The sequence below is a fragment of the Ursus maritimus genome, unplaced genomic scaffold (assembly GCF_017311325.1).
Source record: "Ursus maritimus isolate PB19 unplaced genomic scaffold, ASM1731132v1 scaffold_7, whole genome shotgun sequence".
Taxonomy (NCBI): Eukaryota; Metazoa; Chordata; class Mammalia; order Carnivora; family Ursidae; genus Ursus; species Ursus maritimus.
The window spans coordinates 32,396,059-32,412,891 of NW_024426885.1; the positions used below are offsets into that span (position 1 = coordinate 32,396,059).

At 45.0% G+C, this 16,833-nt stretch overlaps 1 protein-coding gene across 1 annotated transcript in view; it reads right to left on the reverse strand.

Moving 5' to 3' along the window:
- Nucleotides 1-16,833, reverse strand: part of PLCE1 (phospholipase C epsilon 1) — a 273,097-nt gene that overhangs the window by 9,769 nt on the left and 246,495 nt on the right. Inside the window, exons 24-28 of the mRNA XM_008696266.2 lie at nucleotides 13,194-13,357; nucleotides 11,644-11,905; nucleotides 8,958-9,076; nucleotides 6,642-6,770; nucleotides 3,206-3,415 (exon numbers count right to left, since the gene is read on the reverse strand). Of these exons, the coding sequence (XP_008694488.1) occupies nucleotides 3,206-3,415; nucleotides 6,642-6,770; nucleotides 8,958-9,076; nucleotides 11,644-11,905; nucleotides 13,194-13,357 (884 nt within the window). The remainder of the gene's footprint in view (nucleotides 1-3,205; nucleotides 3,416-6,641; nucleotides 6,771-8,957; nucleotides 9,077-11,643; nucleotides 11,906-13,193; nucleotides 13,358-16,833) is intronic.

The following is a 16,833-nucleotide window of genomic DNA, read 5'->3' on the forward strand; positions in this document are numbered from 1 at the left end:
TTGTCCCCACTTAAAAGATTGTGGTGTTCACTTCATGTCAATTCCTAGAGATTTAGCTATGTAATATATCACTGTGTTGATTATAATACATTTAACCAGTTGGAGAGTGGGGTTGGGTGGTAATTCATCTGACAATTTATGATCTGTATCTTGAAAAGCAGGAAGCAAACAAGCATGAAAAAAACAAAAAAGGTTCTAATGGACACATAAAATACCTCCATAACTATGCAATAAGCATCACTTTTAAGAGGAGCTCCTTGGAGCCTCACTCAGAGCTTACTTATTTTCAGGAGTTTTCTGCCCACATTAGAAGGCATAGGTTATGACCAGAAGAATGGCCTCACTTGTAGCTCTTTATAGTTTACTAAGCATTTTTTTTTTTACATATTGTCTATATGTTTGGCATAAGTCTCATGTTAATCTTTTTCAATCAGGCAGAGTAGTTTCAATTACAGATTTACAAATTAGGGCACAGAGGTTTACAGAAGTTAAATGAGCTGTCCAAAGTCATCTAATTTGTGGCAGAGCCAGGTCTGTCCGATTTCAAATCCAGCAGGTGTCCCAGGAGGGCATACTGACCACAGCAAGATGTGATCCTGACAGCCTGAGAGCCTAGAAGACAAAAAAACTATAAAAGGCAGGCAGGCAGAAGAGATCAGAGGTCATGGAAGGCAGTTTGCAGACTTTGAATAGTAGGCAAACTGCGTATTTATCTCACTAGTTCCACAGAATGAAATACTTGGAAATACTTATAGCCCAAATCTATCACCTATGCTAGTACATGTTTGTATTCAGTAACTGCTGAATTCATTTATTCAGGCAGTAAATATGTACTGTGTGTCACTATGCACCAGGTCAACCTAAACACTTTACATGCGATTTGTTATCTTAGCAGACACACGTCAGTCATTTCAAAAATTTCCTCCCCATGCCTGGGTGGCTCAGTTGGTTAAGCGTCTGCCTTCAGCTCAGGTCATGATCCTGGAGTCCCGGGGTCGAGCCCCACGTCGGGCTCCCTGCTCAGCAGGAAGTCTGCTTCTCCCTGTCCCTCTGCTCCTCCCCCTGCTCCTGCTCTCTCCCTCTCTCTTTCAAACAAACAAACAAACAAATAAATAAATAAATAAAATCTTTTAAAAAAAGAATCTCCTCCCCACAGAGCCATTATACAGGAGAGCTTGCTGTATTCTCCCCATCAGAAAATGCTTGTTAGCCTTCCCTTCTAATTTATCCCCCTTATTCTTCAAAATGTTTCTCTTCCATCAGCCCTTATGAAATATTTATTCCTGAAGTCTCTACAGCCTGTTTTCATATACATTTTAAAGATTTTATTTATTTATTTGAGAGAGAGAGAGAAAGTGTGCCAGCAGGGGAAGGTGCAAAGGGGGAAGGGCAGAGGAGGAGGGAGAGGGACAAGCAGATGCCATGCTTAGCAGGAAGCCCCACGTGCGGCTTGATCCTAGGACCCTGAAATCATGACTTGAGCTGAAATCAAGCGTTGGATGCTTAACTGACTAAGCCACTCCGGCGCCCCTCATACACATCTGAAATCGCATATGGGCATTCCCAGCCTCCCCAGCCCTAGCCATACGACACTGTGGCACTCAGCAGCCTGCCCAAGTTCTCTCCTGCTTGCTGCTGCCTGCTTCCCCCACAGTGCTGGGCACCAGTGTCCACGAGGGCTGGCTCAGCACCAGCCTGGGGAGCACAGGATGGAGCAAGAACACTGCCCGGAAAGCCACAGACGTAGTTCTTTCTATGTCTCACCTTGTCATGATTTAACCTCTGTGAACCTCCATTTCCTTATGTGTGAAATGGTTTCCATTCTGTCACGAGATCATTCAAAAGCAGGGAGTGAGAACTTTTAAACACTGTAAATCATTATGCAACTGTATGGTTTGAAAATTCACTTACTGACATTATCACTTAGAGAATACTTCTTTACATGTAGCTGGAGAATGAGGCAAGACAATGAGAAATAATAAGAAAAAATGGAGAGAGAAACTGAAGACAGCTTCCAAAGTCCAGCTAAGCCCTCTGATACTTTCTCATAAAGCTATAATTTATTATAACTGCTTGTTAACTGTCGCTGCAATGTGTAAGTCCGAATGGAGAGGAGGCTGGGGAGACAATTGCATTTCTTTGCCTAAATGAAATGTCCTTTTATGGTCAAAGGCAAGGTTAGAGAGAAAGGCAGCAGCTCTGGTTTCCCGGAGCAGATGCTGGAATTCTGTGGAAGCTTCAGGCCATGTTCACAGTTTGGTGCACCATGAAAAAGTAGCATATGATGTGAAAACTGGCTCTTTATCGTCTTTACTGTGTCCCAACATCATGGACCTTCGATGGGGATTTTACCAACCAAGCTCTATTCCATGCCCCAAAGGAGCAGACTGTGTGCCCAGAACAGCGCTTGGCTCATATTAGGTGCTCAGTAAATATTTGTTTAATCTAATTGTTGAACTGACTCGATCCCTTCATTATTGACATATCATGAGCCATGACTATCTATGGTGGAGCAATGACTTTATATGTCATTTTAAAAAATGGCAGGAAGTCAGTGGGCTTACCGGTTTATTCTGAAAAAAAAAAAAAAATCAGTGCTCCATTCACAAACTCCAACAGGAGCTAACCAATGTAGAGTTGACACACAGTCACTGAACTGTTTCTTTCATGGGAATGACCACGGGAATGTTAGTGAAAGTAATGTTAATTTTTACTAATTCTGACTGAAGCTGAGAGATTATTCTTGCTGTGTGTGAAGTTACAGAGTATTTTCAAAGAACTACTGCTGTTTTACCTAGAAGCACAGAAGCTGTTATTAGCTAACACTTTAATAGGCATGAACGGGACGGCAAGCAATCCCCAAAGGTAAAATACCAACAGGACCAGCGTGACACAGTACTGTCTGTGACTCTTACAACAATGCCTGTTCACACAGAAATCAAATCCTGGACCCAGAGCTGATGGCATGCATAAGGGATCCTTTGAGTTCTTGCTCCCTTTGTTTTACAAATGGCTTTTAGACTCAATTTCTGTAACTTAAGGATAACATCCTGAATATGTGCAGAAGAATAAAATCATTTCTCCACATTTACTTAAGTACAACATAAATGAAGTTGCAATTATAAGAAATTCTGAATGGAGGGAGGTTGCCAATGGTGAGGTAGTTAGTCACATACTGAGTTGTTATGGTGCAGGATATACTTACTTCCTGCTGGGTTTTTAAGACAATCCTGCCAACATATCCTTCCTCTGGAAACCAGCTGCTTAAAATCTGCATGATCTCTTCTTCTGGACCGATGACTCTCTGGAATGGTTGTTTCCTGCATTCATTCTTTTCTTTAGATATAAAATATTTTTCTTCCATCAAAAAATAGTCTGTGACAATAGGTTTGGTGTCCTGTTCAGTAGTCAGAATCTAAAGAAAAAGCAAAGGCAAAACTTTCATTCAAAATAAGCCTACGTTTCTGGTGCCCGGCGCGGGGGGGGGGGGGTGGTCAGTCGGTTAAATGTCTGCCTTCGGCTCAGGTCATGATCCCAGGTTCCTGGGATCAAGATCTGCATCAGGCTCCCTGCTCCGAGGGGAGCCTGCTTCTCCCTCTGCCCCCCTCGTTCTGTCTCTCATGTCTTTCTGTCTCTCATGAATAAATAAAATCTTAAAACAAAAGACCCCAAAAACAAAATGAGCTATTTTTTACAGAGAACAAACTGATGGTTACCAGAGGGGAAGTGGGTGGGGGATGGGTGAAATAGGTGAAGGGGGATTAATGGTACACTTATGATGAGCACTGAGTAACGTATAGAATTGTTGAATCATTATAGTACTGTACACCTGAAATCAATATAACACTATGTTAACTATACCTGAATAAATACACACACACACACACACACACACACACACATAAAATAAGCCTATTTTCATGGTGTTTACATAGGTTTGATGTGCCATTTATAAGTGAGACCTACTCTGCAGTGTTGCATAATTCTTCCTGGAAGACCTAAGAACTCTCTTATGTCCAAGAAGATTGTTTATGTTCATTCTGGGCAATGACACAATTTATTCATAATCCCCAGACAGCATAACTATTTTTCCCACAGCTGGAATGAGAGCGCCTACTGAATTACAAACTTGAGGTTTCTCAATCTATGCATTTAGCTCTCTGTGATCTTGTAACTCAGGACCAGTGACAAAGACCCTAGCACGGCTTTTACCAACATCATCTCTTTTTCTCAGGTTGGAAATACTTGTTTTCTACTCTCATGTGATCTAAGTTCCTGGGAATTCTCCTTTCAATTAACTCTTGACACTGTGCCTGCAACCTTGTTTTCTTTGTTGGCGACGGACCCTGGGCAGTCCAACAGAGCGGCTGAGACGAGACTCTGGAGCCAGACAGACCTGGGTCTGAGGTCTGCCTTTAATACTTATTGGCTGTGAGGTGTTGGGCAAGATATTTAACCTCTTGGAGGCTCAGGTTCCCCATCCATAAGATGGAAACAGTGAGAGTAACAACCCCTTACTTCCATTTCATGACAGAGGCACCGGTTATAAAGCATGACACGGGCACATTATGAGAACTCAGTAAACACGAGCGTTCGCTACGGCTCCTGGGGCTGATGCACTGCTTCTCACTCGTACAGGTTACTGACAGTAGGCTCAACTCCAAGTGGGGACAGAGAAAGCTGCCACCATCTGGCTTGGATTAGGCAAACACCCTTCTCCTCGCCCCCGCCGATGAGGCAACTACTAGAGTCAACACTTGGCACTGCTTCGTCTCGCTTGGAGGAAAAGCAGAGTAAGCAGAAGATGGTGGAGGCAGAAGATTCTCAGGAAGACGCTGCACCCTTCACCCAGTCCTTGGTCTGTAATCGATGCTGGGCTATGGATCCTGTGGGGGCAAGACAACAACTGCTACGGGGTAGTTCAGGATGTGAAGCTTCTAGGAGTAGCTCAGTGGCACTGTCACCCCACACGAGAGGGCTGGCATCACTCCCTCCTCAGTCCTGCTTTATATCCGTGGCATCATTCACATGGGGGGACAATAAGGTAATGGGCTGCTTTTTATGGGTGGTCTGTGGAAATGCTGCCATACTTAATATCTTCATTAGAGAGTCTCCAAGTCCCCAGCAATACTTTGTGATAGTAGACATTGCCGTTCACGGCCTGATTGCTTTAAAAAACAAAAACAAACCCAAAAAACAAATACCACCCCCCCAAGTCTTGGTAGTAGCTTCTGTTTGATAATCTATGAAATCAGGCACTTAAGCTCTTTCTTCTGATTTTAAGTGTTGGGCAAAATGTTGCCTGTTGATAGAGACTTCCTCTCAAAAACCAGAACTATTTATTACTCTTATTCCATATGGTTGTTTCATTGGTTTTTTTTTTTTTTTTTAAGATTTTATTTATTTATGTGACAGAGAGACAGCCAGCGAGAGAGGGAACACAGCAGGGGGAGTGGGAGAGGAAGAAGCAGGCTCACAGCGGAAGAGCCTGATGTGGGACTTGATCCCGGATCGCCAGGATCACGCCCTGAGCTGAAGGCAGACGCTTTAACGACTGCGCTACCCAGGCGCCCCTGTTTCATTGGTTTTTAATCTCCACCCCTGCCACATACATTCTATGATCCCAGCTACATGTCATCATACACCCTAACTTCAGAGAGAGCCCAAGGGTCACTCCTCTTGGTTATTGCTCCCTGGGTCTACCCCCAAGGAGGAGAAGGGATTCTGAATTGGGTTAAGGATAAAAGAGTCTGCGAGGATATGACATCACTGTGCCAAGCGGGGGGTGGAGCTTCTGGTGTGAAGAGAAAAGACATTACACATGGGTTTGCCTGTCCTTTTGAGGAGCTGCCTCCCTCCGGATGCTGCTTTGTTCCTGCTTTCTCGCTCTGACATGTCCTCCTGTGGGGCGGTGGCCCTGCCTACAGAAAGCCACAGAGATTTCTGGGGGATCCCGAGCAGAAGCAGGACCACATGAGGGGACTCAGGCCAGGGTTGCTGCAGGGTTTGGGGCAAGAGGCCCTCATCCTCTTGTGTCAGGCCCTGCTGTCCTCTTTGCACTACCAGAGGGGTGGTACCTCAAGGGGTGAGATCAAGTGCCAGGGGAAGGCCGACAGGGGGCTGCTCAACATGCAAATAAAGGCCTAAGGCTGGAGGGGCTGAAGACGTCTTCTTGGCCATGAGCTCCATCCTGATGCTCTAAAAATCTGATCCAACTCCTAAGATGGCAAACAAACTCTATTCAGCTTATGTGCAAATTCTGATGGATTAGTAAGCTCTGCATTAAAAAGGAAGATGGGGCCTGGGTCTAGCCTTAGAGGGAAAGAGTACACATGCTTGGAGAGCCACTCATTCTGGTCTTGATCCCTCGCCAGCCCCATGTTTTTATGTGTTTGAAGAACTGTTAAAAATTCTTTTCTACAGGTTAGCTTGTCTAGTGGTACCAAATTCTCCCAGATCATTCTTAGGGTGGATCTCAGTGTTGAATTACACAAAAATCAAAAGGCAGATCATTATCGTTGACTTTGTGCCTTATGTATGCTTTTGTGTTTACACATGCATTTATACACACACACTCACACACACACACACCCATATAGATAGACGCTGGATTCTCCCAACTATGGGCCTGGTGGACTTACTTGTTGGAGAAGCTGCTTTGCCTTGGTGCCCCCGTTTATGGAGAAAACAGTAAATGGCTCTGGACCTGGGACCCCATGCACTGTAACTCTGTGAGTCTGCAAACATTTTCTTTCTTCTGTATTAAACATCTGTCAAGGAAGATCATGTGGTTTCTCACTTCATTCTCACATTATTTCTAGGCTATATTCAATACAGAAGTGCTAGTTCATAGAAGTCTGTAGGGGGACAAGTAAATGTAAAAGAAGACCATTCTTCTATAACCCGATGCATCTGTGGTTGAAGAGGCCATGGTGCATCTTCCTTAAGAGTCTAGTGAGGATATTAGCAGCATACCACCAAAATACTAATTTATTTTAAATAATAGTGACTCTTTCTCGCCTAATTAGGAGACTTATATTATCTGAAATGTATGTCACTTATGACAAACTAACCTCCAACAGTGTCTATTGAGTTCCATCTCTCTTCAGGGTCCTGGGTTAGAATGTTGGTTGGTAAGATGATAAATAGAATATTATGGCCTTGCAGAGCTCACAGGCACACAGATAATAATAATATGAAAAGCATGTCTGTTTTAGGAAGAGCTGGGGAGGTGTGTAACTTATAACTTTTTGAACATTTTGTATATTAAGATATATTCATTCATTCATTCAAAATACAAAATTCATAGATGGAGAGGTGAATCAGACATTATGCCTGGCCCTGGAATTATTATTTTATTTTATTATTATTTCTATCCCCAGAAAGGAGACAAAACCTCCATAAAAACCCCTAAAAGATGGGGTTCGGAGAGCTTCTGAGCTGATGAACACATTGGGATGCTGGGAGTCTCTGTACCCCTTCTCCCTAGACCTCATCCCATGTATCTCTTCCATTTGGCTGCTTCTGAGTTGTATCCTTCATAATAAACTGGTAACAATAGTAAAGCACGTTTCTGAGTTCTGTGAATGAGTCTAGAAAATTTCTGAACCCGAGGAGGGGGTTGTGGAAAATTCTCGAATTGATAGCCAGTCTGTCTGCAGTACTGGGGACAGCCTGGGACTGGCCACTGGCATCTAAAGTGGGGACAGTCCTGTGGGACTGATCAACTTTGGGATCTGATGTTAACTCCAGGCTGACAGTGTCAGGATCAGATCGAAAGGCAGGACACCCAGCTGGTGTCAGAGCTGAAGGAGCGTCGGAAAAGACACCACGTAGTTTGTGTCAGAAGTGCTGTGAGGAGCAATGGTTCATTCATGGCATGTACGGCATCTTCAGTGCTAATACGTATCGAGGGCCACTGACCCAGAATCCAGCACTAATCCCTGCCTCACCTTTGTGGAAGCGTCTGATTCTTGCCCTTAGGTACCAGGCAGCCCTGTCCCTGCTTCCCATCCTCTGCCTACGTACAGGCAATGCCTCCCTCCACTTGGCCAACGTGCTGTTCTCAACCTTGGCCACACACTGAAGGGAAAAGGAGGAGAACCTAAGGAAATGAGGTCAGGACAGAGAAGACACTGACGAGGTGAGGGGGAAGAGAAGCAGAGAAGAAAGCTGGGGGATTTACAGGTGGCCATGGCAGTGGCCAAGCCAGCGCCATTTATGAGCATACACGGCGCCTTCCACAGGCTGTTAGCACTATGTTGAAGTATAAGTTGATGCAACCTTGAATAGGTTATTAAACATGTAAAGAGGTAATCAATGGGCACCCATTAAAATTCATCTCTAAAGGGCAAGATAATGGAATCAACCAGTTAATTAAAGCAGTGCTACATGTTTTAAGTAAACAATCCTGCAATACTGGGGTGAGTGCTGGTCCCAGTGGTTCTTGAACTTCAGTGGGCATAGAACTTACATGGGGAGCTTGTTAAAACAGAGAATCTGCAATGGTGGCCCTCTCTGTGGTTTTCCTCTCCCATTTCCAAGAGGGCCGATTCTGCATCTCCCCAAGCTTGGCTTAATTAGTCTCTCCCCCATGTTGTTATTTTGGGTTCACCTCCCCCAGCAGGCACTATCACATACTCATGAAGAATATGGGCTTTGGCATTAGAATAACTTGGGTTTATTGCTGTGTGACCTCGATATACTTAGCTCTGACCTTCCTCGTCTATGGAGTGGAGATGGTATCAACAGCTATTTCATGAAGTTATTGAGAGGAATAACTGAGTCAGTACAGATGCAAAGTGCTTAGAAAGTGTCAAGGGCCGCATGTTATTGTTACTGTTACTTCCATTGCTACCTTATTAATAACTAATGGACCAGGTTCCTGTGCCACAAGAAAGCCTACCGCCAGTGTAGCAATCCTTGCAAATGTGCTGAGTGAAATAGAACTTCATTACCAAAGAGGCCGGCAAGGCACTGCTGGAGGAATTTTCTTCCATCCTTCTGCTGTTTATGAATAAACTGGAGATTTCTAAGACTTCATTGTGGAGGTTTCGTAGCTGAAGATGCCGATATCCTGGAATAATGCAGAATTGGGAGAAGCTTGTCAGCCATGCACCCCAGAGCTCTGCACAGAAGACATCCCAGGGAGGACAGTCAATGGTTGGCAGAAATCAGGCCTTGCGATGGGCGGGGGTGGCAGCAGGCATGCAGGCATGAGTTGCCTTTTCATCGGCAGACTGCTGCTCCGGGGACGGTTCTGGGTCACCCAGTGGTAACTAACTTGTCTAGGTACTGTTTCTAACGTAGACTCAAAACTCAAACAAAATATACTAGGAAAATCTGACCATCTCCATATCAAGTCATCTACAGTCACTGTTTTACAAATATTCCCTCTTAGAACAGTTTCAGTGGTAATATTCCAACAATAGGGGTTTGGCTAAGTTAGTTATGGTGCGAATGTTTGTGCCAGTATAAAATGGCATAACATGCAGCCCGTAAAAGTGGTAACGAAGATGCATGGCTATCAACACGAAAAGTTTCTCCCTACAGTCATCAGGAAGTGAAAACCAGTAAGGTGCAAAGCACTAAGATTAGCAGGAAGCCTATTTGTAAAAAAATACATTATGTAATATGTATATACATGTATATTATGTGTATTATGTAAATACATGGGCAGAGAAATAAAGCCTGCAAAAGAAATACACCAAAAGTGATTATTTTGGATGGAAAATGGATAGTTAAAAAGAATTGTTTCTGCTTCTCTGTACTTACTCATGTTTCTGTAATAACTGTTATGAACCAAACTGTGTTCTCCTCAAATTCTTATGTTGAAACTCTAACTCCCAGGACCTCAGAATGTGACTGCATCTGGAGGTAGGGCTTTTTTTTTTAAGATTTCATTTATTTATTTGAGATAAAGAGAGCATGAGAAGGGGGAGGGTCAGAGGGAGAAGCAGACTCCCCACTGAGTGGGGAGCCTGATGCAGGACTCAATCCTGGGACTCCAGGATCATGACCTGAGCTGAAGGCAGTCGCTTAGCCACCTGAGCCATCCAGGTGCCCTGGAGGTAGGGCTTTTATTTATTTTATTATTTTTTAAAATTTAAGTTCAATAGGGGCGCCTGAGTGGCTCAGTCGTTGAGTCAGCCTTCGGCTCAGGGCGTGATCCCGGCGTTCTGGGATCGAGCCCCACATCAGGCTCCTCTGCTGGGAGCCTGCTTCTTCCTCTCTCACTCTCCCTGCTTGTGTTCCCTCTCGCTGGTTGTCTCTCTCTCTCTGTCAAATAAATAAAAAAAAATCTTAAAAAAAAAATTTAAGTTCAATAAGCAAACGTATAGTACATCATTAAGGGCTTTTAAAGAGGGTTAGGGCCTTTAAGAAGTTAAAATGGGTCATTAGGGTGAGCCCTAAACCAGTATAATTGGTGTCCTTATAAGAAGAGATTAGCACAAAGATAGAGAGACAGCAGGAGCCATGCACACAGACTGAGGGACAACTGTGTGAGGACACAGCGAGAAGGTGGCCGTCTGCAGGCCAGGGAGAGAGCACTTGGGAGAAACCAATCCTGCCAACACACTGACCTGCAGCAGTGTGAGAGAAGACGTGTCTACTGTCTAAGCCCCCAGTCTGTGGTCTTGGTATAGTGGCCCGAGCTGACTAAGGCAGTGACCACGGGCTACTTGCGCCGCGGGGAAGAAAAACAGGAAAAGAACAAACTGTAGGAGCCCGTCACATGTTTGTGGCAGTTTGAGTGCGGTTGTGGGAAGAAGTACGTCTAGAAACTTGGTACTCAGAGCAGAATAGCAGGGTCAGCATCTCTGGGAGCTTGTTAGCAGCGCAGAATCTCACGCCCCACCCCAGACCTACTGAGTCAGAATCTGCATTTTATTACCAAGAGTCCCAGGAGACTCCGATACACATCAAAGTTTGAGGAGCAGATGCAGCGGTGCCAACGGGGACCACAGGCTGAAGCTGCAGGAGACCCGCAGCGAAGCCAAACCACATCAGGCCAACAGCTCCGGCCTTTGCCCAGGATTCTCCATCTGCCCCTGCTCTGCCGCCAACACGCACCCCAGCTTCAGACCCCGGACGTGGCTGGGGCCGACTCCAACCTCAGCCTGCCGATGCCACGAGCACACCTCAGCCCTCCTCGTCTCAGGCTCCTCTCTCTCTCTCTCTCTTTTTTTTAATTTTTAAATGTTTTAAAAGTAAGCTCTAGACCCAACGTAGGGCTTGAACTCAGGACCCTGAGAACTAGAGTCCCCTGCTCTACCGACTGAGCCACCAGGTGCCCCTTGGGCTCCTCTCCTAACATCAGTCCCTGCTCTAAACACACCAGGGTACGCTGGGCGCTCCTGGGAAGGAGTGTGTGGGAACAGGAGCGCAAGGGCAGAAGCAGAGGCCACACTCTTACGGGATGTTGTCAACACCTCCGATTTTAGGAAAATGTAAAAGAAAAGTCTCTCTTGAGATGAGCTTAAGCAGTGTTCAAATCTGTATTATTTCTTTGTTCCTCTTATTTTAACTGTGTACTATGGAAATCTTAAACACACACACAAGTAGAGAGAAGAGCATCATGAATTCTGGGGCAACCACCACTTAGCTACACGAACGATTAGCATTTTGACAATCTTATTCTACCTCGTTTCAAAGCCTTGAGCGGGATGGTTCTCTGAGCGGTTACGGCTGAGCTGTTGTTTTCCACAACTGCAAAACGAAGAAATATGAGGTCTTCAAAGTGCACCCGGAAGAGAAACTGTTCATTCCACATGGGGTTCAGAGTGTTCCGGTGGATGGGCTTCGTGCGGAAGTGGCAGCTGTCCAAGGGCATGCCCAGCACGTCGACTTCGATACACGGGCTCCCCGTGCTGCTGCTCGGACACACGTTTTGACCAGAGACAATCTGAGGGGGAAAAAAGGATCCAAGTCACTGAAAATGCAAAAGACACAGAGCAACTCTGTACCTCATTGCTTTCCTCCACCAAGAGGGACAGAGAACACTCTGGAATGAACGCGGTAAATGGTTAATAAAGTTGCTTAAAAAAAAATAAGTGATTGTAATCAGGTCATCACATGACTGGAATCATGTGAAAGCCTATTTTCTCAACAGCATTCACCTGACTGTAACCCTGCACCTGTGAAAATGTTAACTACTTTTAAAAACCAAGCAATCAAGATGATTAAGTTTCTAAAGAAGGCAAGAGAAAAGAGGACTGTAGGTAATGTAACCGAGAATTGGTTACTAACATTCTGTTCAAAAGGTTTTAGGTGGATATATTTGACACACCCCATGTCTTTTCTTGAATAGTTTAGTTTTGGCGCAAGTCTCAGGGGATGTTGTTCAAAATTAATCCACCACCTTCTGTAAGTAGATGGAGCTATACTTGAGTCCAGCTGATAGGGTTAAACAGACAGGGGCTGCTACCCTTGTCTTGGGGACAGAAAAGAGCAGTTTGGGAGAGAGGAACATATGTGAGGGGGCTCCCCCCGGCCTCTGAGGTGAGGTGAGCACAGGCTGTCCAGCAGTCTTCCTTTGCAGCCAGACAGACAAGATGTGGAGATGGAGAGAAGAGGTAACTTCATCCCTCCCTGCCTTTTCTATCACCATCCGGTGGCTTTTTTTCTCTATCAACTAAGTGGGAGCAAAAGAACAGGGAATAAATCTGGGTGATGAGCTCAGCTGGGGCTCAGCTGTTAGAGGCAGTCTGTGGAGTTCTGATGATTAGTTAACTAGGTAATAAAAGGAATGAGGAGAGGCCCAGGAATGATAGAAGTTAAACAGTACAGAGAAAAAATACTTAATTGATTTGTATATTAGGGTCTGTCTGATCTTATAAGAACTTGTCAGAATTTAAGATGATCTGCTCTAACCAGGAGCTCAACCATTAGGGGATCCACTCACAGTTATGATGCTCAGGGGCTGGAGGACAGAATTACCATCATCAATACGCAGGTGAAGCAGGGACCCCATAAGTCCGCCGACTGGGCTCTGGCAGATACAGGGCCAGGTGACAGCGTACTTAAACCACAGCCACTGCTTTCTGAGAGGTAAAGAGATGCTTTTGGGAACTAACTCTGCATCAACAAGGTCTCTGACACGAGACCTTTGTAATGCCTTGAATTCAAGACCAGTTCATATTCAGGAAGTCTTACAGATCCTACTATATTCTCACAACAGAGGCCATGCTTACAGTTAAGGAATAGACGGCAGGCTCCATGTTGTCCAGGTCTCTTTCCAAGGGTGAAAACTTCTGATACATGGGACAGTTCTTGTCCCACAGAACTGGGGGTTTCAGAACATAACCACAGCCACCGTTGGCCTCAAACATGGCAGCATTTAAATGTAAGGGGAGATCTGCAAAATAGAGTCAATATTGCTTGTTACTTGGTGGCTCACGTGTCATCTTACACATTTACTTTTTAGCTCAAAAGAACGTTGGATCCATTTTCCCCTAAGCTGAAGCATGGAGAAGAGATAAGCATGCATTCACGGCCCAGACTGCGTGCTTACTGCACCTGAGACAGCTGGTGGCAAGACGCGGAATCCGTTTTCGCGGAGCTCACGCTCCACCCCACGTTCTGCCGCTTGAAAATTCTGGCAGATAAAAATTCACAACATCCATCCAGAAAAATCTTTGAAATACCTCATTTTATACTGAATTTTAGAAAGAGATAATGGCATTTTCTTATCCCTACGCACCAAAGATGCGGACAATTGTACGAACGATCCTGGCTTTTTCAGATAGAAGATGAAATCTTAGGAATACAAGAAAGGCTAGGAGAATAGCCAGAGAGACACACCTTGCCTTTGAAATCTCAATTTCAACCCATAAATTGCAATACTTCTGCCTCTTTTTTAAATAATCGTAGTTCCATATAAAAACAAAATCATTATCACATGTGATTCACATCACGTCCACAATCCCCTCAATCTGCCTGGAACACTCACAACAGCTTCCAGTGTTTGGTGGCCAAATTTTATTTGGCACAGTCCTCTGATGAACGATGGGACCCCCACACTGTTTCTGGGCTCTTCCACACTCAAATGATCAAATGATGGCTCAAGTCTGTATAAAAGTGGCCCAAATGAGCAAACAGTTTATGAGACACACCTGACAAATGTTCCCTCTGATAGATTCCTCCCATGTGCAGAGTGAACTTTGCTACATGGACCAACATCAAGGAAAAGTGCGATCAGCCCCGTGGAGCAAGGAGAAGTTGGCCTTCACTCGTCTTGTGTAACGTTTTTCCGTGTACGTGGAGTTGGCTGGGCCGTGTGCCGGAATTGTAGGGGGAAGATGTCTTAGACACATGAGAGCTCCAGGGGCCTCGGCCTCCTTATCTAAATTAGCACACTGGACGCCACCTCTCGGGCCCATCCGGTCCCCATGTGACTGATTCATCGAGGCTATGGAGGGAAGCAAACTAGTCCACGCAGCTGGTCAAGGGGAAATGGAGAAATGTTCCTAATGAAATTACAGCAGCTCCCACTCACTGCGCCCTTCCCGTGCACCAGCCCCCGTGCTAAGCACTGTGTGTGTGTCAGTGCCTCCATAACCCAGGGGGTACCTTCTATCAGTATTTTCATTTTTATAGATGAAGAAACCAAGGCACAAGAAATGAACAAACTCAAGGCACGTGGCTAGTGAGTGGTGGATGTTGGCGTTCACACCTGGACAGCCTGACCCAGCTTAACTACCGAACCATGGGATGTATGTTATCTTCACTACTGAGGCTGAACTGCTGAAGCTCTCACAGGGGTGTCATAAAGATAAATGAGATGATGAGTGAAGGTCCCTACCCCGGCGTGTGGCACATAGAAAGCACTCGATACACAGTAGCCATTAAATATGATTATCATGTCAATACCCATTTGGGTTTGAAGTCTGATTATGTTAACAACGTGTCTATCCTTGTAGCTTTCCAAAACTCGAAAGCACTTTCTCTTAACTAAAATCTCATTTGGTGATCCACTATGTAGAACAGACCATGTGGACCCTCTTGGTTGGAATAAAGGTGGGACCTCAAGTCCAGTCCTCCTATGGTCCTACGGCAAGTCCCAGAACTTCATCTAGGGCTATAGTTTTAAAATCCTGGCTCTAACCAAGTGGACAGAGTGTGCAGGAATCCGTGTAATGCCATCATCCCTCTCAGTCAATGCACGTGATGGCAGATCAAGCACAGCCTCACCTTTATGGTCTTCTATTCTTTTAAAAATTCCAAATTAAGTAGACACCATTCTCATAATATTTTCCTCTACATTTTGGGGCTGGAAAAGTCATCATAAAGAGTGTGATTCAAGAAAGCAAAATAAATTTTAACAGAAGCTTGTCTTCAGACTAGGGCTGAAGGTCTATATACTTGTAGGCTCTAGGACATGAGGCAGAAATTGTTCTGCCCCGGATGGAAAGAGCTTTGCGGGACTGTCGCCAGCAACAACCAGGGTCTGCCTGCACACCAGGCTCAGGTGAGTTTCCCAACTCAAGAGTTGGTTTTATTGAGGAGACTTGGGCTACTCCTGGTTCTAGATAACTGCAGACCTTCCAGGAGTTGATGGAGCCATTAGAGATCCTGGGAAGAGATCAGCCTAAGTCCATGGACACCCCTTTGGGGCATCAGGATTCCCTGAAATTCAGGAAGTGGTAAGGTAGATGATCCATAGAATGTATCTGGAGACTAGAGGGACACTGGGAGGAGGTTCAGTTATTTGGTTGGGACATTTCATGGAAAATCAAGCACTCCCTAACCTAGAAATTCTTTTCAAAAATTAAAAAATACTTATTCCAATGTTGACTCTTTTCTATTTGGACCTGCATTCACAGAGAAGGACCTAGAAGACATCTACACCAAAAATCACGAACCACAGGTTCAGACTGCAGCAGGGCTGCAGTTTCAGCTGCAGAGCCATTTCAGCTCAGTGCAGCATGCATTTATTGAGTACCTACTGTGTGCAGGGTCTTGACATGGCTCTACCCCCAGTTTGAGGAAATGAAGACTATTTTTACAGATGATCACAGTGAAACTGCAGGTAGTTTGTGCTCTGTCCAGTGTGGGGAGATGTTTATCATTGCTTGCCATATTGAAATCAAGAGAGGCGTATGGCAGTACTCCCTCCTGGGAGCTGGGAGGTTTTGCAGAGAAACTTGAGGATGAACTGCCTCCTCGGAGTGGGGAAGCTCCAACACACTCTCTGGCTTGACTTGGGACGGAGGAGAAACCTTCCGGGGTGAGTGGAGGCCACGCGGCAGCCTCGGTGTGTGTTTCAGACTGCAGGGTGGCTCAAGGAGGGGCCATTCCCGTGTCCCCTTCAGCTGTGGCTCCCTCTGCCATCAGTGGAGCCAGTATGTCTGCAGCAGCCTTGGCACTTCAGGACACATCCAAAACCAAATGCATTTCCATTTCCTTGAGAAAACCATTTTGCTAGTTATTTCAGTTTACTTAAAATATTTCAGTATCATAATAACCGAGGGGACCAGTGGACACAGGGCTAAGGACAGGGCCAGAGATGTGAACCCACAAGCCACTTGGGACAGATTGAAAAGAAATTTTTACAACTTTGAAAATATTTCATTATTATTTCCACTTGTGAGTCCAAATCATACTGTTTTCATAACTTATCAAAAAATACTTACGATAGTTAATGTTTGTGGAATGCTTTCTATGTGCCAGGCACTATGTTAAGTATGGTACTTCACTTGCATTGGCTTATTTAATATCAATTGAAAGAAAAAAAATTAAAGGGCAGAAAAATAGGACTGATATCTGTGACCATACGTCTGTGGGGTCAGCCACGAATGGACCCTGTTGGTGCCAGCACCAGGCTGCTCGGTG